The sequence below is a fragment of the Pituophis catenifer genome, unplaced genomic scaffold (genome assembly GCF_029215685.1).
Source record: "Pituophis catenifer annectens isolate HBS135680 unplaced genomic scaffold, rPitCat1.0.hap2 SCAF_7, whole genome shotgun sequence".
Taxonomy (NCBI): Eukaryota; Metazoa; Chordata; class Lepidosauria; order Squamata; family Colubridae; genus Pituophis; species Pituophis catenifer.
In genome coordinates, this window is record NW_027256887.1 from 45231832 (window position 1) to 45257599 (window position 25768).

At 35.5% G+C, this 25768-nt stretch overlaps 1 protein-coding gene across 1 annotated transcript in view; it reads right to left on the reverse strand.

Moving 5' to 3' along the window:
* The window catches only part of ZFC3H1 (zinc finger C3H1-type containing), a 43756-nt gene that overhangs the window by 9170 nt on the left and 8818 nt on the right, over positions 1-25768 (reverse strand). Inside the window, exons 6-27 of the mRNA XM_070948047.1 lie at positions 25000-25123; positions 21648-21745; positions 20537-20740; positions 18624-18788; positions 18169-18306; positions 17195-17313; positions 16705-16851; positions 14796-14970; positions 14526-14657; positions 13046-13594; positions 12711-12820; positions 11014-11145; positions 9113-9234; positions 8637-8738; positions 8399-8515; positions 7261-7444; positions 6463-6649; positions 5284-5475; positions 3729-3966; positions 3199-3301; positions 1092-1290; positions 477-571 (exon numbers count right to left, since the gene is read on the reverse strand). Of these exons, the coding sequence (XP_070804148.1) occupies positions 477-571; positions 1092-1290; positions 3199-3301; positions 3729-3966; positions 5284-5475; positions 6463-6649; positions 7261-7444; positions 8399-8515; positions 8637-8738; positions 9113-9234; positions 11014-11145; positions 12711-12820; positions 13046-13594; positions 14526-14657; positions 14796-14970; positions 16705-16851; positions 17195-17313; positions 18169-18306; positions 18624-18788; positions 20537-20740; positions 21648-21745; positions 25000-25123 (3632 nt within the window). The remainder of the gene's footprint in view (positions 1-476; positions 572-1091; positions 1291-3198; positions 3302-3728; positions 3967-5283; positions 5476-6462; positions 6650-7260; positions 7445-8398; positions 8516-8636; positions 8739-9112; positions 9235-11013; positions 11146-12710; positions 12821-13045; positions 13595-14525; positions 14658-14795; positions 14971-16704; positions 16852-17194; positions 17314-18168; positions 18307-18623; positions 18789-20536; positions 20741-21647; positions 21746-24999; positions 25124-25768) is intronic.

The following is a 25768-nucleotide window of genomic DNA, read 5'->3' on the forward strand; positions in this document are numbered from 1 at the left end:
AGTTCATCTAATTAACTTGATTAGCTCAGCCAGAATTTTCAACTGAGAAAAAGAATAGATTCTCTGAGTAACTGAGTAATTTCAGCACTGCTTTTAGTAACAGTGAGTTTAATTCAATCTAACAAAAACAAAAACCCAATATAATACCATAGATTATAATAATGCATGAACAGTGATCTGTGTGCAGAAATAAAATAATGGATATAATATTGACATAAGTCTGAAGACAAAATTTATTAGTAACAAAATTGTTGTCTAGTGGAATGAGAACCTAAATGCATGAAGCACAAACTAAATATGCAAAATTCTTTCATTAAATAGTAGACAAATGGAAATAATTGATTTTCCTGAAAATATGCTTAGTCGATTGGAACTTGACAATGTATGATTAGAATTTCTACAAATACATGTATGCTACAATTTCTACTCGAAAACGAGGATAATTCAATGTAGACTAAAACAGCAGCCAGGCTTACCGTAATAAATCTACAGGATGATTTTCTTGAGGAACATACTCAAAAAATGCAGCAACAAAGGCTTGCAACAGTGCAGGAATACTATCTGATCTATTCTGTCATAAAAGAATTAAATCTGATGTTAGCTTACATCATAGAATATCCAGTATAACTCAGCATTATGTAAAAACATTTCAATGATTTTTGAAACTAAATCAATTAAATGAGCTGTCATATGGAAATATTAAAAATAAAATTTTAGTAATTATATAAAAGCAGAAAAAAGAGGGCACCTGAATAGTCAGAGAGATTACTCAGAAGCAACAACACAAGACCAAATTAACATTTTGTAATTTATATATAAAAAGAATACAAAAGATCCTTTCAGGTATAAAACAAAGATATGAAAAATCCATCTGGTATGTTGTACCTTTGTCACCAAGTTCTACATCATCTACCCAATAAACCAGAACATTCAGATTCATATCTCAATCTTCTAACATTAAACAACTGATTTGGGTAAGACACATGTTTACTCTATTCTACAGCAATCTCCACTATATCTCATGATAAAGTTGTCATTTTGCATTGGAAAAACTGTAATAAATAAATCAAATATGAAACAAGTTGTTTTACCTGCATCATGAAAAAATTGCACATAAAGTAAAAAACCTGGGCATTCTGAGGATTCTTCTCAAACGCTGAGAGCCACACGTCGCAAGCTCTTTCAATCTCTCCTGTTCTCAAATACAAATCAACTAGAGTCTTCAAAAGATGACAGTCAAAAGGATTTAATTTCAGAAGTGATTTACTCAGTTCAATAGCAGCTTCCCACCTTGAATGAAATCAGTGAAGTTTTCCATGAACATCTTCATAGATTATTTAAGATATTAAAAGAATGAAATACAAAAGCCTTATATAGTTTTTTTTAAAAAACCACTCCACTCTTATGGTAGTACTCAACTAATATTCCCCGGCCTATCTAAAAACACTAAGAAGAGTTGGGTCTTATTATTATACAGGAAACTATTAGGAAATCTAAGACCTGCAAAACTGAAACTTCCCAGAAAGCAATGTCAAGTCCTATATGCTATCAAGAAAATCTTTTGGCCACACCCGAAGTCAGCAGGAGCTGACCTTGATTCAAATTTGTCAACAGAAACATGAACATGGAACCTTATGGCTCCTTGGGGTCCTTATGGCTGTGACACCTGGACACCTGCTCTTCAGACCATTCCCCTGCCTTGTTTAAGGACTTCAGGGAGGGGGCAGGTTGTGTGAATGGGGTAAAAGGAGGGACTTGTTCCTTCACATCTTCAAGTCTTGGTTCACCTCTTCAATAAGCCATTGCTCATTCAGTACTTAACCTTCACTTTTTACAGAAGCTGGTTGACAAGGTTATTGCCCCATTCTGATGCAATCACTATTGCTCTGTTTGATACCATCAACCCTTTCTCTTTCACAATCAGCTCTGTGGATGGGGCAGGAAGCATTATATTGTGCTGGTTTGCCTACTTTCTTTAGGATTGATATCCTGTAGGGGAACAGATCTCGGCTGCTACTATTCAACATCTACATGAAGCCACTGGGTGAGCTCATCCACTGCCATAGGGTGAGGTATCATCTGTATGTTAATGATACCCAATTATGTATTTTTGCACCTGGTGAATTAAGTAATGCTGTTGATGTCTTATCCTGGTATCTGGAAGCTGAAGGGATCTGGAGGGGTAACGACAGGTTTCAGCTGAAGCCTGGCAAGACTGAGTGACTGTGGGTGTTGGGACCTTCCATTTCTGGGACTATATCCTTGAAGAGTATCCAAAAGTTTTAGTTGGTACAGAATGTAGCAGCATGGGAAATTAAGTGTATTCACTGGAATGGCAGACATTGTATTTCTGCTCTTTCAGTGCACTGGTTGCCAGTTTGCTTCCAAGTCCAATTCAAGATGCTGATTTTTACCTTTAAAGCCCTCCCTGTAAGGGTGTCAGGCCCAGAACTTATAAAGACATGTAATAATTCTTCCAAACTGAATTCTTTATTGTTTCACATCTACAGATAAAATCTTGGCAGACTGAGAATCTACTGTCTGCAGCTACAACATATTCTGTGAACTATTAGGGAATGGCTGTCCTTTACCCTTTTTTTCTCAGACATGATCTCTGGGCTGAGTTGCCTGCTACTCCCCTGGAATGCACGCTGGGGATCCAATTTCTCACTACATTTCATCACATTGGGCCAGGTTATTTGAGAGACTGCCTCTTTCCATCCCAATTACATCTGTCTGTTCCAGATGTAATTGGGATGGGAAGCAATCCAACAGAAGAATTGCAGATGCTCTATAACCCGTCTGCTAATTACATTCGGCAGCACCCTTGAGGCAGACCATTTCTGCCTCAGTGCCCATAGGTTTGGTCCATCCCTGTTCATTTTTTACAATGTCATCAGGCTTGGGAGCTGAGCCCTTGGTGAGTTGCTGAGGTGGCTTTACTGCTGTATCTGTCACTCTCTCCTTGCCTCTTAAAAATTGTAATATTTTTTAATGGTTGATTGTTTTTATATTGTTTTTTTAATATTTTTTTTTATTTTGTGCCACTTAGAGACACATTTTATGAGATGGGCAGTATATATAATAAAACTCTTTTTACTCTTCTAATATAAGTAATATTAGGATAGAAACAGCTGGTCTTAGAATATAATGGAAGGATCATACAAAAAAAGGTAATTTTTTCCAATAACAACAAACCTTTCTAACAGCTGCTGCAAAACAATCATGTTTCTGTACAAGGGAAGGCAAAAAATTCTTTTCTCAGTGGAAGCATCCTCACTAGTACATGATTGGATGGCATCTAAAATAATTCAGAAACAAAACAAAAATTACACACTTAGAAATATAAAATTTTGTCACTGAATACATATATGTAATTGCCATCTGCATTAGTTACTACACTCAACTTTAGTACACTCTTCAACACTAGTTTTATAAAATTGATGTTTATGAACCAATTGAGTAAGATTACAGTGGTGCTCTCCAGTTGTATTGAGACTTCAATTCCCAGAGTGTTTCTAGAGAAGGGGCAGTTTGCAGTGATGGCTTTCTAGAACAATATTAATGTTATCTCTGCCTGTTTAGAAAGAAGCCTCACTAAGATAGATATATTTATTCTAAATTAATGTATGAAGGACTAAAATCGATCCTTGATAATTAGTAATAGCACACTGTATCATAATTACAGTATACATATTAAGAATTACTTTAAGAATTAAACCAATTACCTTCAAACAAAGCTAACAGAGTATCAGGATTAGCTTTAACATCTTCCATTGTTTTCCAAGGTATCAAAAAGGACTCCTTTTTCATTAGTTTTGAAGGGTTGCTGTTGGCAGGATCATAGAATTTAACTGGAAGATTTCCAAATTCAATCAAATGTATGTAGGATAGCCAAGCTAAGCAACGGTCACTTACAGTCAGATGTTGCACTATGATCTTATCACTTGCTGACTTCAGAGCATTCTGTGGAACAGAAAAAGATATAAGCTTAAACATGCCATGCCTCCCTCAGAGGTCGTCTCATCAAGGAGGAGATTGAACCTTAACACATGGAAGGTTCAATCTCCTGGAACAGATGGCTCTACAAGTCATAAACCTCGAAACTGGATCTTCTAAAGCTTGGGTGTCAAACCCGCGGTGTCATGTTGCCGTCATGTGATATTTGGGTGGCCTTTTTCCTTCACGGAGCTGGGGCGGGTGTGGCCTGTGTGTGATGCATCCGGCCCACGGGCCGCCAGCTTCACACCCCTGTTCTAATAGCATTTTTTCAGATCTAGACTTTTTAGAGGATAAGAACTGCCCAGATCAAAAGGCATCATTTCAACCATGATGCAGATCTCCCTATAAATAAAAGCTGACTTGTGAGACTTACTTATCTTAGGAAGGAGGGAGGGAGGGAGGGAGGGTGGGGTAATTTTGCTCATGGAACAAAATCAACAGCCACAGGAATAAGAACTGGAATTTCTGTATACTGATTTTTTGATCCTGCCTTGCATTCTGAACTATTACATTATTGCCATAATTTTAAAGGGACCAATTAAGCATAAAGCCAATGGTAATAGAAAGTAATTTCATCTTCTAGAAAGGAAAAAAAAGAGCTGATATACATTTTATACATAAGACAAGTCTATTTTAAAAATATTTTGATTTCCAGTCATCATTCTGGTGACTTTTTCACATTATACAATAGTTATCAAAGATGTCTGGTGAACAAACAGGGATTCCTCTTTCTTTTCACATTATTTGATAAAAATTAGAATGTTCCCATTGCTGCTCACTTTTTCTATTTTTATTTTTTTTTTATTATTATTATTATTCAGAGCATGCACCAGCCCAGTGATGGTGAACCTTTTTGGCACCGAGTGCTGGAAAGGGCATGTGTCTGAGCCACAAACAGGAAGTGGAGTTGCCTGGGGCACATGCGCACGCCTGAAAATGAACTTCCGGTTTCAGCCAGTTACTCTTCCGGGTTTCTGGCGCACCTGGCGATTAGCTGGCCAGTGCGCATGCTCACGCAGGAAAACAGAAGACCAGCTCTTCCAGTTTCCCGCACTGCCTCATGCAAAAAGGCCAGCTGATCATCATGCACACATGTGCGCCAGAAACCCAGAAGAGGAATGGGCGACGCCGTGCTTGCCAGGTGACATGCTCCGCGTGCCATTTTGGGCATGCGTGCCATAGGTTCGCCGTCACGGCACTAGCCTCTGCAAGATATGTCAAACTATCAATAAACTCTTAATTATTTGGATGAAATTATAACATTATAATATAAGCATATACCTGAAATAATGCAATGGCGTTTTGATACTTTCCAGTAAAGAGACTTAAGTGAACTCTATACAGTAACATCTCCAGCAAGTGAAAGGACCAAATATTCACATTCTCCTCACTCTTTGGAGCTTTCATCAGGAATTGTAGCATTCTTCCACATACATAATCCTTTCCATCATATGAGTTTTCAAGATTTAGAAACTGAACAATAGTTGGGAGAAAACATTCACTATTAACCAGAAGAATCACTTTGGCTTATAAAGTAAAATTACACAAGATTTCAAAAGATAAAATAAGCTCTTAAATTTATTCAGGTTATTTCTGAGACTTTCTGTCCCCAACTATGTCTGGGTGTGCATGCTCTGGGTACTTCCACGATAGTGTCATTTAATGGGACCCAGAAACACGAGTCCTCTGTCATGGCACATGGCCTACGAAACAGCATCTTCTCTGAGTTCCAGGAAACCCTGACCCTGTTAGCCTTCCAAAACACTCAGAACATTTGATTTTTCCATCAGGTGTCAGGATCAGGTTATTAACAGAGTGTTTACTATAATTCTTCAGCTTCCAAATTTTCATATCAGATATTTAAAAAATCTAATAAGTAATGGCAAATGTTTTAATAGGGGAAATATTTTTATTCTAATTAAAGGACTTTTACTAAAGAGTTCTTAAACATGTATCAGTTAACTATATCAATATATTTCAAAAATACTCCATGGTAACTTTACATGCACATCTGCAGGACCGCTTTTCCCCAAGGACATCTACCTGTCCTATCAGAATATTGCCACCTTGGAGTAGAATAGAATAGAACAAGCTGGAAGGACCTTGGAGGTCTTCCTGTCCAGCCCCCTGCTCAAGCAGGAGAACCTATGAATAGAAAGTATGCCTTTTCTGCAGCAGCCCCTGCCCTATGGAACATGCTTCCGCTGAAGTTTGGTAGGTCTCTTAGCATTCTGAAAAGCACCATAGACCTGGCTTTTCCCCCCAAGCACTGGGACAAGAGAGGTAACTGCATGTTGGAAGTTTGACTTGGCAGCCAAGTTTTTATTTCTAATGCTTATGGTTTTAATAATTTTAATGTGGTTTTTATGCTGTTTTAATTCTTGACTGGGAGATACTCAGATCTTGGTATAAGATGGGGAGGGATATATGAATGTTTTAAATAAATAAAATATAACTTACTGTCCACCATATCTTATAAGTAGGAGCATATTCCACTGCTGTCTCACACATTTCCTGAACTTCTTCCTTAAGCCCTCTTTTTGAAAACAGCTTGAGATAATGACACCAGATTTCAGAATTGTCTTTGTTATTTTCTAGTGCTCGGGCCAAAACATTTAAAGCTGAATCCAAGCATTCAGCAGATGACCTTTGTAAAAACAAATGGGAAATAAGAAAATACTTTAACAATTTGTAGAGAAGCAGCCATTTTGGTATGTTGTTGAAAAAATTATAGTAGCTTAAATTAACAGATTTATCATGACATAAACTTTCTTGTATTGCAGCATTTGCAACTAAGATTTGCTGCCAGCTAATGTTCTTAGAGTATTTGCCAGTTATTTTCTGAAAAAAATTAAGTCTCCTCATGAAAGTGGTCCCTCAATTATCATCATTTTTAGACAGATATTTCCTATTTTATCCAAATAAATTTTTAAAAAAGCAAAAGAGAAATATTTTCTTTCCATGTAACCTTTGAACCACTGAATTGTGTAATTCATTTTTATAGCAAACAAACCTTCCTACTACAAAGCGCTGAAAATAAACAGACTTTATCTTAGAATATATCAATATTTTATTACCTTTACACTGGATTTATAACACAGCAATACAGCAAATTGTTTTTCAATTGCTTTTAAACAATAGCTTACTTGTCTTTTGAGCAAGTAAACACAAAAGACTGACAAGCCATTAAGGGAGCATAAGTGAGAAGATACTTAGCAAAAGTGCAACTGACTGATCTGCACAGTAAGAATTACCTACCCTTCATTTTGATTCAGGTACTTATAGGCAAGTTTGATCCAAAGCTGAACATTAGAAGGATTCTCAAGTACACTTGCTTCCAAGTTTGAAATGTCATCAGTCTCACTGGTAAAATACCTCACATCATCTGGAGTCACAACAGCATCCAGAGCAGGAACACTTATTTTGTTTTCTACTGGAGGAGCTAGAAATAAAAGTAATATTTTTTCCCATGACTATCATAATATCCAGGCTTGAAATTATTCTTAGTTTCAACTATAGGTAGTCCTTGACTTACAACAGTTCATTTAATGACTATTCAAAGTTACAACGCCACTGAAAAAAGTGACTTATGACCATTGCAGCATCCCCATGGTCACATGATCAAAATTCAGATGCTTGGCAATCAATTCATATTTATGATGGTTGCAATGTCCTGGGGTCCTGTGATCAGCTTTTGTGACCTTTTGACATGCAAAGTCAATGGGGAAGTCCCATTGACACTTAACAACCAGGTTACTAACTTAGCAACAGCAATGATTCACTTAACAACTGTGGCAAGAAAGGTTGTAAAGTGGGGCAAAACTCACTTAACAAATGTCTCACTTAGCAACAGAAATTTTGGGCTCAATTGTAATCATAAGTCAAGAACTACCTGTATTTCAGCAAGGCAGGCTGGCATGAGTGGCTGGCCTGCCTTCTAAATTAAAATGAGCTGCAGAGGAGAGGCACACTTAAATTCCGTAGTAAAAAAACCTGAAAAATGTGTTTTCCCAGAAAACTGTTTTACTTTGAAAATGAAAGAGTCAAAGAGAACTAACTCTTGGAAAGTTAGTCTGTTTTACTATAAATCTGACTAAATCTGACTATTCTGTTTTTCTGAGAATGTTAACAATTGTTGAATAATTGTCATTAATACAACAAGGATTCTGCCAGAACTGAAGTAACTGAGACAAAACATTCTGAGTAATTATGTATTCGCTGCATCAAGTTAGAATCAGCAATTTTTTGTTAAGACTAAATTTTGATCTTCCAAGTTGCTTCTTACATTAACATTTATATATGATTATGAGACAAATTTAAGCATAAACCAAAAAAAACTATGTGAAGCATAAATATTTTTATAAATAATTTTTGGGTTGCTGTTTTCTGTTATTACCATATTTAATGGGGCCAGAAGATAGTTCCTCTTCATTGCTACTATCACTGTCTGGTGTTTTTTTCATGTATTTTACCCTCCATTTCCTTTCTTCTTTCCAGGTTGTAAATGGAGGGGCTGTTAGTGAAAAGAGAAAGAAGGAAGTTTTGAAAAACAGTGGGTTTTTAAAAGAAACTCCTCAAGCAAATGCAAAATGCATTAAAACACTTAACCATTGATATTGTTAAAAGTTACTTACTATGGCCCTTGCTTTCATTGATATTGCTAACTAGAAGAACAGCAATCTGATCCATCGCCATGCGATCTTTATTTACCCCGAACAGCTTTTCTATGTATTTTTCTGAAACAAGATGACAATATTGAAGATTTACACTACAATCAATTTTTTACAAGAGTACATTCACACACCTAGGAAGAAATCTACAAAAAAAATAAATTGGTGAAACTTATTACAATGAAAACAAATGCAAACGTAACTTTTATAAACTTAATATTTAACACAGTGAGTCACAATACTAAATAACAGCTTACATAAAATTAATACTGTATAACAGAAAGTTGTTTTATATTTTCTTATTATCTTATTACAAAGTAAACTGGAATCATTAGAAAGCAATTTGTTTTTTACATGTAAAGGAAAAACTGTTGTGATCAGATTTAATAAGTAACATTACAGAACTGAAAAACTTTATTGATATACTAATATGCACATACCTGTTGCGGTACTTATCTCCTCATCAGTACTTTTATCTGAACAGCCTATCAAACCTAAATTGTATGAAATAATATCCTCAAATAGTTGTCTCCTGCTAAGAGTGCAGTCTTTCATGTGTTGCCTAAAAGTAAATAATATACTTTTTACAAAACATAAGAAGAAAATATTGTGAACACAGGATCACAATATGTGAACATTTTTTTTTTTTTAATTTGATTTATATGCCGCCCTTCTCCGGAGACTCAGGGCGGCTTACAATGCGTTAAGCAATAGCCTTCATACTTTTGTATATTTATACAAAGTCAGCTTATTGCCCCCACAAACTGGGTCCTCATTTAACCTACCTTAGAAAGGATGACTTTGATTAACCTTGAGCCTTGGCGAGATTCGAACCCTGCAGTAATTGCAGGCAGCTGGCCTTAATAACCAGCTTTTAATAACAGGGTGCCTTAAATACTCAGCTATATTAATCTATTGTGAGGCATTCAACATTAAAAATGACATTCTGATAGGATTTTTTTACAGCCAGATGGATTTTTTTTGACAATCCAGCTGTATGGATTACCTTAATAAGCCAAAAATAAATCCAGTGAACAAAATGGACTTCAACACATAAAACACGAATTCTTCAATAAAATGAGCACTAATGATTCCCAACATGCTCCATCACAAACCAAATGTAACTTTTAGTATCATTTAGTAAAAATATAGAATAGGTAATCCTCGATTTACAATCATTCATTTAGTGACTATTCTAAGTGATAATAGCACTGAAAAAAGTGACTTGCAACCATTCCTTGCACTTACAATCATTACAGCATCCCCATGGTCATGTGATCAATGTTCAGGTGCTTGGCAATTGGCATAAATTTATGGTTGCAGTGCCCTGGGGTTATGTGATCGCTACTTGAGACCTTCCTAGCCAGCTTCCAACAAGCAAAATCAATGAGCAGAAGCCAGATCACTTATTGACCTTATGGTTCACTTAATAATTGCAATGATTTCCTTAACAAACATGGCAAAAAAGCTGTAAAACTAGACACGACTCACTTAACAAGCAGATTGATCAGCAACAGAAATTCTGGTATCTGTTGTGGTGCTAAGTCAAGGACTAACTGTACAATTTTTTGTCTATAAGACTTCTTATGCCTCAATCAATTTTCTATAAAAGGTGTTTCAAATACAAACATATTCATATATGAACATGAGAGTCATTTCTACAGAACTTTGTTAAACATTGTTTAAACATTATAAGCCTGGAGAGTTGTATTATGGATGAATTTGAAATCTTGACTGCTTCTCTTATTCTCTTTATATAAATCATATTTTATTTGATTGGTTGATTACATTTATTTGCTATCCATCTCACCATCAAGCAACTCTAGGACACTTACATTAATAAGTTAAAAGCTGCAATATAAAACATTGAAATAAAAATATTACTATTAAATTTAGCTAAGGAAAGCAGAATATACAGCAGGATGGTGGGAGAATCTTCTCTTAATCAACTTAATACCTCCAACATGGATTGCCCTGATTGGGACCCCAGTTCTTGTGTATATATTATATATACCTCATCTATGTATATGTGTGATGTATTTAGATAGGTAGGTAGGTAGGTAGGTAGATAGACACACACACACACACACACACACACACACACACACACAGAGAGAGAGAGAGAGGGGGGGGGATCTTTTAAGTATGAATGTACATTCTTCAAGTTAATTTTACAGGCACAAAAGGAAAACAAGCATGATTTTTTTAAAGAATATGTCACCATATTTAATGATTCTTAAAATTGCTTATGCTCACAGTCTGACAATGACAAATTCATTTCAACTCTACAGGCAATAATCTGCAATACAAATCACTTAATTTAAGATACAAAATAACTCACCATTGGCAATCGTCATCATTGCATGTGCCTGTTAAATCAAAACGGCAAAAACACTGTTTGGGTTCAATCTTATTGCTGTAGGATACTGAGCTGAGGTAAAGTTTTTCTTTTGTTCTAAAATAAGGACTAAACCTAAAAAACATAAGTAAAATCAAATATTTGTCATCAAGCAAATAATTTTTTAAAGCAAAAATGGGAAAGGTACTAAACTGCATTCAAATCAAAGATAACTGTAATCATAGTCAGATACCCAAAATATTGTTTCTTATTCAGTCCAAAAGGAAGATCAATTGTTCTTATGCACAGAACCCGTTAACAGTAGATTAGCTGGGATTATAACCATTATCAAAATTGATACTCAATAATATTTTTATCTAAACGGTATAATCCAATGTTTTCACTGGAGATGGTTTTTTAAAGTCTAAGTTCCCCCCCCCCCCAAAAAAAGCAAGGAGACAGAGAAACTTTAGTATATTTATATGAAAAGAGAGACTACTACATTTAAAATTATATGAAAAATGAATAGAAAAAACAATGTCAAACTAGTGACTATGTGTGAATGGATGAGAATAGAGACAGAGCAAGGTCAGAGTAAGTGTATGGGATATTTAGGTAAGTATCACACTACTTACTTTTGGCTAACTCAAGACAGCCATCTACTTTTTTTTTTTAAATACAGAGCAAATATATCCCGTCTGTTTAAAATGTCCATCTCCCACTGATTTTAGAAGAGACCATTACAAGAAACTCAGCATCTGTCTGTCCTTATAAACTTTATTTCCAACCTCAAAATAGTAGGAATTTTAAATAAACGGAGGTAGTCCTTCACTGACCATCAATTACTTAGCTACCATTTGAAGTTACATCAGAGCTCCCCAATAGGGTACCAAATTCCAACAGCTGCCCCTCCCCACAATCAGATAACTATATTTTGCGCATTTGGAAACTGGCCCACATTTACAGTTGTTTGCAGCATCTTGCAGTCAGATGACCATGATTTACTCCCGCCCTCCCCCGAAAAACAGTATTTAGTTCCATTCTGGGTTTCTGTAAAACCTCCCAATAGTGAACAATGAGTTTGCTTTCCGACTATGGCATTCATTTTACAATCATGGCATTTGCTTTATGATTGCTGCATTTGCTTTCCAACCGCTGCAAAAAATAGTCATAAAATAGCAATAGCACTTAGACTTATATACCGCTTTACAGCCCTCTCTAAGCGGTTTTACAGAGTCAGCATATTGCCCCCAACAATTTGGGTTCTCATTTTACCCATCTCGGAAGGATGGAAGGTTGAGTCAACCTTGAGCCTGGTGAGATTTGAACTGCCAAATTGCAGGCAACTGGCAGTCAGCAGAAGTAGCCTGCAGTACTGCATTCTAACCACTGCACCACCATGGCTCATAGGATTGTTCACATGATGAGCCACTTTTATGACAGTAATTGACAGGCTCCATCACGACTGTAAGTTGAGGACTACCTGTACTCTCTATCCTTCCCCAATCCCTGTACTCACAGTGCAGTTGAGTTACATTTTTCCAGTATAACCCAGTTGCTTCTAAGACAACACATATTTATATCTACTTTGACAATAGGACATTTTCTGATTACATTAGACATTCCCATGTATGTTCTAAAACAACCCTATTACAGTATCCCATTGGTGGCAAACAATTTTAACAACTCCATGTTCATACCTGTAAGATTTAAAAACAAGAAGAGGACTATGATATGGTCCAAATGGGTATGGCTTTCCTTCTGTTTGTTTATTTGGAGCTGTGAATTGGTCTATATCCACTGTTACTTCCTAGGAAAGAGTATATGTGTGGATATGTTGAAACACTATATGAAGATTCACACCATAGTAATTAAAAATGTAATGCATTGGAACTAAGACTAGAATCTTCCTACTTTTTCAAGAACAATAGTAATCAAGTAAGAAAGCTAATGAATACTAGCCTAACTCTTATTCTAAGCATTATTAACTATAAGTTCAAGCCATCAATTTTCTATTATTTAATATATAACTTACTTGACCACAAGAGTTTTCTTCAATAGAAATCATGAATGGTGCATTTTTTTCCAAGACTTCTTTCAAACCATCAGCTTTCACATAAAGATTTTTTAGTTCATCAATATTCAGCCCCAAAAAAAGCTCAGGTTGTTCTAATGTCTTTTTAGAAAGTTTGTTTGCAGCTTCTTGCTTGGGAGTGTCTACATGTTTAAAATTAGGTTTAGTAAAAGAATTTGATTCTCTGAAAGACCTTCTTCGTTCTCTACTACAATTGGATGAAATTTCATCATCAAAGCAATTCTCTTCAATATCCAAGCTCAATTTATCTTGTGTAAGATCATGAAGGGAAGGCTGAGGTAGTGCAAATTCAGATTCTTCTTCTACAGAAGGGACAATAGTTAGCCGATCCTTACTCTGGTATGCATGGGCCTCTTTTAGTTGCTGAATTTTCAGGGCATACTCATGTTGCAATTGTTGCAGCCTTTTTTTCTCCTGTGCAATCAATTCTGCAGAATGCTTCTTTGGACTTGATGAAGGTGATTTCTCGAGTTTCAATGTTTTGTTTGGCTGCAAAGAAGCAGAGATCTATCGCTCTCATGAACTCAATTATGGGCAAGATAAATTAGAAACACAACATTTGACAAACTTCATCATTATTATTTTTTAGGGAGAATTTATATGTTCAGCAGAAAAGTGCAACATTTTGGCATATTTACAAAAGTTCAACTCAACCATTCTAGAATAAGTATATTTACAATGATCCAGTGTTTTACTGATTACAAGTGCTCATTTGGCCTCTCTCAGACTGCTCTTCACCCCAGTCATATGAGAAAGATTTTGTAGTTAGTTTGAGCCTATCAGGTTTTCAGAACATGTACCAAATGGCTAGCAAGCATAGACCCAAGTCTCTGTTTCTTTCATTATGCTATGAAGATGTTGGAGGAAAGATAAAAAGGAGAGAGGAAAAAGTAGCATTTTGCTTACTACAAACCTCCAACATTCATTGGCGTACTACAACTTCCTTTCTTTTTCTTTCGATTTATTCAGGCAGGAATGGCAGACAAATACTTTTTGGCCTCCGCTACCTGCTGTATTCTGAGCATCAAATAGCTCTGTCCCTGCTAATTATTGAGCTGTATTGGGTCTGAAACATGTTTTGATACTAGATGCAACCCCTCAGTTCTTGTCTCAGTCCTAAGGATAGTAGTAGCCATGTGTATTTTTAAAGCATACTATAGAGATATGCCTTAACTGCAAAATAAGCTCAAATCCTCAAAAATTAAAGAAAAGTTGAGGGGTTCATGGGATCACAATAGCCAATATTCAAATTGCAATATTCCTTTCAGTTTTTCACTTACATCTAAATTTGTTTTCTAATTATATTTGTAAATTAATTTTCATTCATGTTTCATCTTGTTTTCTGACTTCCAGCCTAGAAGCCTAGAACAGTAATGACTATTTCAGAACAATAATTCTTAAATTTGAGGAACAAACTTACTCCAAAATGACTATGTTCAAGTTTTCGTTTTCCGATTTCTTTGCTAGCCAGGGCTTTGGCTCGAGCAAGTTCTTCTCCATATTTTAATGCCAATGCTTTCTTAACTGTTACTCGTTGCTGTACTCTGTGAATCTGAAGCATTTAAACATTCTTCAATAAATTCTATATTCCAACCAAATTTTTTAAATTAAATTTTAAAGACTCTTAAACACATCTCATAAGATGAGCAACTCTTTAAAACACTACTACATACTTCTACTACATACTTACCTGTTCTTGAAGTTTTTTTAAAAATATCTTATTAGCATTTAGTACTTTTTCTGTTGCTTGCAGCTGCTCATTAAGTTTAGCAATTTTGCTTTCAGCAAGACGAACTGATTCTTTCTTCTTTGCCTCTTGCTGTAGAAGATGTTTTAACACAGATTCATCCTTCATCAAGAGAAGTCTAAAGAGAACAGTTACATTCTATATAAAAGCTCTATATTATCAGAACCATCAAAAGCAACTGAAGTCTACCACATATTTTCATGATTTTGATACATTTTCTTTCAATCAGCAGACTATGTTTAACAGAATAATAAAACAATAAATTAAGGAGGGAAATCTTTGAAAATTATAAAGAAATGGCACACTAATATATTGCAATTTATTTATTTAAATTTATTGGCCATCCAACTTCAGAATCAACACTGCAGTATAAAATTTGTGTCTAAGTTAGCAAAAGTTGATTGATATGTGTCACAATTCTCCCCAAATGAGCTAGTGTTTTTTTAGGGGGGGAAGGGAGTATTACTACAAAAAATATATGTGGAGCATAATGAAACTCTCTTTATCATATCCTATTTAGCAGGAAATTGTGTTATAGAAAAGAACTCTCAAATGTGTTTACATAATTCCTCAGCTTTTCAACACTTAAGTTATATCAATAAATTAATAATACTGATCATAAAATGTCAAACGTATTTAGTGTCAAACAGTACTTAAAATAAAATATCCAAAAGTACATTTGTGTGTGGAATGTATGAATGTACACATGAAAACGTATTGCCATTTTTAAAATTAAAATTATTATAACAATACAAATAGACCTCCAAGGTCCCTTCCAACAGTTATTCTGTTATAAAGCAGCTGTTGGAAGTTGGAATATTCAGTTTCTCATAAATTGTTAAGAGTCACATATTTTCTAATTTAAAAATAACAAAACATACAAGCAGACAGTGCATTGATAGCAACTATATAAACAAACTTATTTCCAAAAGTTGCAGTAAACTTAACTCCTTTCTCATTAGAGAGATATACTAGGTTAGCAGTAACACGTGTAGATGGCATTTTACAGAGTATTACTATTGTATAGATTTCCAACTGAGTAGATCATCAGACCATTCACTCCAGCTACACTGCTCTTCCTCCTTTCCATTAGGAATCTCATCTGCTGGGGTTACAACACCAATTTCTGTTAATAAAATCACATTTTTCTTTTCCAATTTTTTCCTTGCTTTTAAGTAAGTCTTGCATAAAGACCAGCCAAGGCCAGCTGGTCCAACGAATTAAGGAAGAAAGAACCTTCCAACTTCCTAATAACTGCCCACTGGACCAGCCTCCAAAGAAGACATTCCAGGATCCTCTTTTTAATTTAGAGGAATAAAAAGGCCCTGGAAGATTTTTCATCCACTCTTTTGCTGAAATATGCAATCAAAACGTAGGGGTTGTCCATGAGTCCTACCAGTCTTTACCTCCACAACTCCAATTAGAATGAAAAATATATGAAAGTCTCAAATTGCAAGTTAAGTTAAAAAGAATGTATTTAGATTAACCAGAAACATGTTATGAGCATCTGGACAGATGATGGACATTTTAGAGCCAGTTTTGACTACTTGTTAAGACATCAGGGTAGAAAGTGGAACTGTGAATAAAGTACAAATCCTGCCTTAGCCATGAAAGCCAGCTGGGTGACTTTGGGCCAGTCACTCTCTCTTAGCCCAACTCACCTCACAGGGTGGTTGTTGTGGGGAAATTAGGGGGAGGAAGGTATGTTGGATAGGTTCAATGCCTTGAGTTATTATAAAAATAATACCGACAGGATACAAACAGTGTAATAACCATCAAAATATAAAAGATTAACCATTTTCTCCCATAAAACTACAATCCATAGAGAAGACATCCCAGGGAAAAGACTTACTTGTGCTTTTTGAGTTTTGCCTCTGCATCTGTAACTTGCTTCGTTACCATGGCTATCCTTCCAACTCCATCAATTTCAACATCAGAGTTTACTGGAGATGAACTTGCCTTCAAAGGTTCAGCTATTATCAAGCGTTGCTTCTCCCGACTAAAAAGATTGGAAAACCATTTTTTAAATGTTTCAAATTACAGAAATTAGGAAATTAGAAAAAATATCAAGAGAAAATAGAACAATCTCTGAAAAATAAGTTAAACCCAATTAGCAGAACTTAAACTAAACTAAAATGACCAAATGAATCTGTTCAAACAAGAAGGGAAATAACTCGGTTACTTTAAACAATAATTTGTTTTCTTATTTGCTATGGCATCTGTCTGTCTGTCTGTCTGTCTGTCTGTCTGTCTGTCTGTCTGTCTTGTATGCTACCCATCTCACCAGAGGCAACTTTATGTAGCTTACAGACATACATTATCATACAGTATATTAAATATACCTGGCAATCTCTTCTTTTAGAAGTCTATACTCTATTTTTTTATCTTCTGGTAAAGCCTCAGGAGTTCTCACAGGATTATTTTCTTTTTCTGACTTTAAAGGTGCTTTGGGTTTCGATGCCTGCAACAAAAAGACCCAAGAAAGGAACCTAAATATAGTATTAGAAGTTCAGAAGAAAAGTTAATTTGAATTCATTTTTATATGGTATAGCTTTTTCAGGTCTATATACAGAATTTCCCTTCAGCTGTACTTCCTGGAAATTCTAGTAGTTAGACTTCCAACATTTATGCTTGTGAATAAGGATTTAGAAGACAAGAGGACAGCAAGGTAGCACTAACTTAAAACTGAGGAAGGGTCCAATAATATTTCAGGGCTCCTTTCCAAAAGTATGTTCTGAAAAACTTTAAATGCTTTATTCTCTCCTACCATGCCAAATCTTTTTCCAGCTTGTGCCATTCTAAGGAATGGTCCAATTCCAAAACTGTCTGTTTCAAACAGATAATCGCCAGAACATCTCAGAGATCTTTAAGTTTGTAAGATACAATTCTGAAAATTGCTCCAAATATGGCATGAACCAGAAGGAAACTGAAAGTTCTATTTCCTCTTCAAGGAATTTTCACATTCCCAGTAAAGAATCATAAAAACCATCCAACTACCATAATCTACAACACAGAACCATGAAAGCAAATAGTAAAACAGAAAAATATATAAGTACATGAAAAGGGCCAATTCTGGCTTTTAAAATAGTTTTTAAAACTTAATGCTTTTCAGAAAGCAGAACCAGAACTTCATAGTGACTTTTCCCCAGAAGAAGATTCTGAAATTGCTTGCTCTACTTACAGGCTCAGAGGAAGAGCTATTTTACAATATTTCTTTTAATAAAAAACTATCCTATCATGAAAGACAGGCACAGAGTAAGAAATGTGTTTTCTTCAAAGAAATGTAAGGCATACATGGCAGCACTCATCCAGTTACCTCCACAGTTCTTCTAGCTTCTTTGATCATAGATTCCAGTCCTCCAAATTCATTACTAGTAGAGTTAGGTTGTTCTGCATCTGATTCACTGTCATCTGAATCATTCAATGTAACAACAACTGACTTGTGCTTTGGAAGCTGCAGAAATAAAATTACCAGTCAAAGAATATAACAACTTTGACTGAAGATACCAGAAAAATCTACTATTATTTGATTTTTAAATCTACACTGAACTTCTATTTGTTAGAAGAGCATGTTAACCACTACCTTTTTTACAGCTGACTTTATGTTGACTTTAATTCTTACTATACAAATCTGAAATCAGCATTTCCTCAGCCTCCTTATATTATCAGTTGAAAACAGAAAAAACAAAATACTCAATTTTAGCCACTTTCCTCATATGACAATTTATAAGACACTTTAAAATATGAAGAAATTTTTTAAATTTTTATTACCGCAATAACTGTTCGGGGGGGCCTTGGTACTCTAATAATTTTTGTGTTCTTTATACGAGGTTGACACACAGTGTTAATACTGACTGCTGAAAGATTGCTTCTTGGCACAGAATGAGAATTATTGGGAAAAGGTGGAGAAGGTGGACTGTCATTATTCGAGTTTTCCTAAAAAAAAAAAAAAATTACAACACTTAAATATTGTATTAAAACTATATATTTAAATCAATAAACTATTCAAACACATTATAGGTTTCTCGGTATATCAATATGTGTAAAGTATTGTGTAATTATTTAAAAGTTGGAAACTTATCTTTCATTACCCATTAACTTTGATAATGTCTGCCCTATGACTAAAATCAGATATTCACCAAAATCCCCCACATTATTCAATCCTGCTAGATTCAATATAGTGTCTTTTCAAACAATTAGGAATCTGATTCAACAAATATCCAACTATTTTTTAAAAAGCACTTTATGGGGATGTACAAAAATTGTATTTATCTTACAGGCTTTAAGAAATGAGCAAAAAATTTCTACTGTTTTAAAAAAATAAATTTTGGTGCCTATTTACAGCAGCCCTGAACTCTTTGAAGAGATAATACCACCCAAAATCAGCATGTGATCACACAATATATTCACTGTAGTCAATGCAGAAACAGTAGCAACATATCGAATACTATTTTTAAAGAAATGCACTGGATTTTCCAACAGTTAAAAAAAAGTTATAAGTACATTGTAAAATCTGCAAACTACAACAATCATCCCACTTCACAGGTCTCTTTCCAGGATGGACAATACTAGCTGAATTTCATTCTTGTTAGTCCTTAAGTGGGGCCTTGGTGCTCTCTGAATTTGGTTGTTTTCTTGCAGGTTATTTCATTACCCAAACTACCATTAACGTCATCAATGCTACAGTAGTGGCCAAAATTGTGGAAACCTTTTGGGGAAAGTGATTTTTGAGGTTTGATGGCTAATAAAACCACTTTTCTTGGGAATTTCAAGGTAATCATATTCCACTGCTGAAATGGCCTGGGAATAGTCCAGACCTTAACCCAATTGAAAATCTATGGCGCCGACTAAAGAAACGTGTTAGTCAGAAGCAACCCAACAATAAAACCCAGTTAATAGAAGCAATCATTCAATCAATCTTGGTTTCACATTATAACAGCTGCAGAACTAAAAGACTTGGTTCACTCCATGGGAAGACGTTGTAACGCCATAATTCATGCTAAAGGTTACCCAACTATTAACTGACATGGTGATAATTTTTGTGTATCTCAATTTTTCTATAGTGATAATTTTTGTATATCTCATTTTTTCACTTTTCTTCTTTACACTGTAACTGCTACTCTAATAGCAAATCCTTCATAAAAGTTATTGCAATGGAAATTATATTTCCATTGATATAATTTTATGGTACTCCAAAAAAAAAGTGGTGTTATTAGCTAGTTTTAGAAAATACACTTTTCCCAAAAGGTTTCCACAATTTTGGCCACTACTGTAGACTAACCATTTTTCTTCCTAGCTAGTCTAGCATTGATGACATTACTTAGTTTGGGTAATGAAATGTCTACAAGAAAACAACCAAGCTCAGAGAGCACCAAGGACCCTTCATTTCAACTGAAGTACAAATATTCTCCTTTACTGGTAATCTTTATCCATAGATCCATTCTTACACCCAATTTGAATCTAAAGCTCCCACTTTGATTTTACTAGAGTTTATAGCAGTTATTTTAAATCCTTAGTAAATAGCTGAAAGGCAGAAGAATCTTTAAAATTCTAAATAACTCATCTTATCCGATTTCTACCATACATCCTACTTTTCCCCAAACAAAACAAAATAGCAAAACACATTCTAAATAAAATGTACTAGGGCTGCCATCTAGTGGCAGTATTAAAAACCTATTAAATACCTCTGGTTTGAAAGCTCGTTTGTTAGCTAAAGATTTAAGTAGCTCTTCCCGCAGTAACATTTCTTCTTCCTCCTCCTCATCTGCAAATGGAGGTTTTGGGGGTTGTTCAGGTTCTTCAGGTGGAAGAGGAGGAAGAGGTGGTGGAGGGTCCAGAGTGACAGTTGAAATACCCTCCATGTACAATTGGCTAATTGACGGTAGAGTCTAAAACAAATTTAAAGAAAAAAATACATGTTATTGCTACTCAAGATTCTCCAGTACTATGTTCTTGTCACCTCACAGATGAATTGCTTTAAGACATCTAGATGGAGTTGTCTTTGAAGATTCAGTAGTTGCCCTATCCACTAACTAGGGATAGTAGAGATAGAACTGTTACACTGATATTGGGGTGGGGGCTGTAATGATTATCGATTTGCTTCTAGTTCCCTATTAAAATGGTGATCCCTTTTAAGGGTTACACAGTTTGGTGCCCAGATATTCTCAAGAGAGCACTGTGTGGTTTCCAAGGTAGACCAAGTATTCCCATCTTGTATTAAGTGAAAGATTCCTTCAATTGTAGCTGCCTTTAGACAGCCAAAGTACTCCCAAAGTAAGGAATGCAGTTAATCTTCAGCATAAGGCCATTTTATAGTAGCTATGCTTTTCAATTTGTTTTGTTTCAACTATTAGACAATTTGAGTCCTTGAAGTAGTTGGTCTAAAATACCTTATGTATAAAGAAAGGGAAGGGGGAATTATATTGCAAAAAGTCTGCCATTTTCTTATAGAATTTTAGCAAATGTGATCTTGAAGTGTTGCAAATTGGAATGCTGATCACTTAGCGTATGCGGATACAAAACCAATGCCAAACAATTATTAGTTACATAGTTTTATCAAGTTTTTCTAGCACAACTTTTATTATACAATACCAATGATTAGGAGAGAACAGACAAGCTGTTTCAGAACACCTATTATAATAGGTACTTTAAAAGAGAATTCTCAAGATGGCCAAAATGAACATACCAATGCAAAAAAATGATACACAAAGAACTTCCATAATTGCATGTAGGAAGCATAAAAATGTATTCTCAGATTTTTCTACTTCAAAAATTTCATCTTGTATTATCACTTACTGAAATCTGTGGTGTAAGGGTCAGTGAGATTTGTTGAATAGCAGGAGGAAAATATCCAGCAGGACATTCAAAATAAGGAGGCTGTACTGGAGAAGATGCTAAAAAATATTTATCAGAAAAAACTATTGTTACTACAAACTACCATTTATTTAAAGGAATACCTTTATAGCAGGGATCCCCAACTCCCGGTCTGTGGCCCAGTACCAGGCTATGCAAGTGGAAGGCAAATGTGCAAAGCTCCAATTGCGTAAGCAGTGGGCATATGTGAAACCATCCCCACTTCTCCTTCTGCCGCTGGTCCACGGAGCCGAAAAGGTTGGGGATCGCTACTTAACAGTACTTACTCTAGTCATATACTTTAAATCATGCCACGATGGAAGAAAGAAAATTATAACTATCCAAAATAAATGTCACAATTTAAATTCCAAGCTTATTTCATTAATTGAATAAAAAGAAGATACCAGGATTCAATTAAGAATTATTTTTACATGTGCATTATTCAGATTCTTGCTGTAATTCTTCAGTTACATTTCCAAGGAGGGGGGGGGGGAGACTATCTGTCTGTCCATCTATCTGCACAAATCAAGCAAAAAGAAATTTTAAAAGTGAATCTTAAATCTGTTCCATAATAACACAACAATATAGTGGAGATCCTCCAAAAATGAGGGGGATGGGACTACTTTTCTCCTGCTGATGAAGAGTTGATTTCACTGCCAAAAATGGCTCTTTGGCAGCACTTGCTCCCTAGATTGGAATGGTAGCAACTAGGAAAGAAAGACCCCAGATGACTTTTGGTCAATCGTACTACTTACCTGTGAAGAGAAACCTGGTTGGTTGCAATTCATGAAAAGAACAGCCGAAGAATCGGGTCTCTACCTTTTCCTATCAGCTGTTTGGATTTTTAAGAACATTTTCCTTTTAACATAACTTTATGAATTTGGTTTTGCTTTTGACTTACATTTTGAATGTTAAACATCTGACTGAATGCTGAAGTGTCATTTACCCTTGCCGGATTATGTGATTTTTTATTTTTTCTTAGTGGTTGTGAAATGAATCACTTTCGCTTTCATTTCATGGAAATTGATGGCCTGAAGGTTTCTTTTTCCATAACGAAAATGCTTTGATTTACACTGGACTGTTATAGTAAGGAATTTGTATTTCACCAGCTTTTACAAGAACTTTGCTGTTTACTGTATTTTATTTCTGAATATTTCTCTGGTTCTTTTTTTTTTTTTTTTTTACCTCAAAGAGACAAGAAACTTTTCCCTTTGTCTCTCTTACTCATTTTCTGCTATGGGAAAAATTATCTCAATCTCTCTTGCAGTCAGCTTGTTGTGTAAAGCACTGTTCTTGAGAGGCATTCCCTATGGTTTTTTTGGACATTAAAAATGAAAACATTAAAAGCTTCCTTGGAAACCTTTGGGGAAAAAATGCTTTTTAATCTCCAAGGTTTCTTTGGAAATTTGGATAAAAAGCTTAATGAAACAATAACCATTATATATCAACTTAAAGAAGACATTATGTAGGAAATAGCAGAATTAGATTTGTAATTGGATGGATTAGAAATTGATTTGCTGCTGACAGAGTTGAAGAAGGAATTTTGCTGAAAAATTACCGACTTGGTGGAAAAAACTGAAAGGCCTATGAATCCAAAAAATTCAGAGATAACAGAATGGACTGATGAATTGGACTTAAGAAAATTTATGGACTTTTTGAACAATAAATGCTATGGAATTACCTAAATCAGAGATCTATGAGACAATGTAGTGGTTAAGGCTGAAATTGAAGTCGTTGCAGACTTCCTGCTAGTAAGACACAATAATGGATTGTTAACAGAGGATTCTGAAGTGGGTTTCTGTTGGTGGGGTTATCTGTTAGCTGTGTCTTTTTATAGTAGATTGATGATCAAACTGTTTGGGTAAACAGATTTATGGAAGCTTATATATTATAGATCTGTTTTGCAAGGGAGAAAACTATTAATGTAAAGCAATACAACATTACAACTAATGTTGTAATATATTTATCAGTATTCAACTGGTAGAGACAATATATGTGTATTTTTATGCCCTTATTTTTGTTTTTTGTCCTGTTTAGTTGTTATTTTTTGCAAGTTTGCATTTTAACTTTTGAATAAAATATTTTTTTAAAAAAAGAACAATAACTCTACAATATAGTTTATGGCATAATTTAAACAAAACCAATTGAACAGAATAAAACTGAGGGATTGAAAGAGAAAGACACACACAAGCAGTGCCACAGACAATATAGTATCTGAACACATCAAACTAAGAAGCTGTTTTCACAACAAAACTGCCCATAAACATACTGAATAGCATAGTTATATATTTTAATATATATCGTCTACAACAGGGGTATCAAACTCAAGGCCCCTGGGCCAGATCCGGCCCACAGGGTGCTTAGATCTGGCCAGCGGGGCCACCCTGGAAACAGCAAAGGACTGGTGCCTCTACCAGCGAAAACAGAGCTCAGGGAGGCCGCCCGCAGCCATCCCAGGCTCCATTTTAGGCCGTGATAGCCTCCTGCAGCCCTCTACCAGCGAAGATGAAGGTCGGTGGGGTGCATGCGGGCTCCCCAATCTCCATTTTCGCTGGCAGAGGGCCGCAGGAGGCTATTGAGGCCAAAAATGAGGCCCAGGAGCCCATTTTTGCTGGCAGAGTACTTGGGCCGCCACAGGCGCCCCAACACAAGTGATGTCATGCTGGCCATGCCCACCCTGGCCCCCTGAGATCAAACACAACCCTGATGCGGCCCTCAGTGAAATCAAATTTGACACCCCATGTCAAACTTGTCTACAACAAACAGAGGGAAAAACAATGGAAAAAATAAAACTGCCAACAAAGATAAAACCGAATGGAGAGGCTTCAATCTTGAATGAATACTTTTATTTCATTTACTGTACAACTCCATCAATATATCCTTATAAAAACACTTCAGGGCAAGTTAAGCTAAAGAAATGCTTTTTTCCCAAATTTGTGTATCGAATTATGTTTCCTGCTAAGTAGTATATGGGGTTCAAAATGTTTGTTATTAGAAAAAAAAGAAAAAGACCTATGTTTTACTTTTACCAAGAAATCAAAATGTGATACAATAGTACCATTGTAGCATTTTTTTAAACCTTCGCTTGACATTCCTAAACTATCTTATCTTATTCATATTTTTGTATTTGGTGCAGGTGCAAAATTGTTGAGGCATTCAATTTTAATTTAAATCAACAAAACACTTCAGTAGTATTGCATGCAGGAACTAATACTAATCAATTACATATAGAACGCAAATATAAAAAAATGGCACTATTAGGAATAAAGCATAATCTGCAAAAATTAGCACTTACCAGGTGAGTTGGTTTCACTTTCTGTGTCCATAGCAACTTCATCATAATTATCATACTGATAAATTCCTCCTGCACTCTCAGTAGATTGCTTATCTAGGGACCTTCTCAAATCTTTATCTGAAGACTAGATAAAGTATATTTATTAATCATACATGTACTTCAAACAATCAAATAGTTTTGCCTTCTCGACTGCTAATAAAACTAACAAAAAACTGCCTGCTTTACTACAAATTGCTTTCAGGAAAAAATGCTATAGTGGTGCTATGCAAATTGATTTTCTTCTCATACTTTTGCTTACAACTCCCACCAGGCTTTCTTATTGAAAGATAATCAGAGATTATAGATACCATAGACCAAAACTGAAAGCAATTAGATTGCCAAATAACTTTGTATAGATGGTCCTCACTTAACAATCATAGCAGTCATTAAATGAGATGCTGACCACTTTGCTCAACGACTGCAATCCCAGCTCTCCCAGTTGTGGTTGTTAAACAGACAGAATGAAAGAGCTGCTTGCCCTCCTTTGTCAGGCAGCTCTTTTGCTCTGTGCATGGAAAGAAACTCTTTTCCCTGGGCAGGCTGAATGAGGCTTGGACAGATTTAAGTCCCATTCACATGCCCTGGGAAGGAGTTCCCTTCCACTCATAATGTAAAAGAGCTGCCTGCTGAAGGAAGGTGGAAGAAAACTCTTTTCCAGGGCAACATGAACGAGGCTTAGATCTTTGGTTTAGCCTGTCAACACAGGAGTTATTCCCTTCCCCTCATGTGC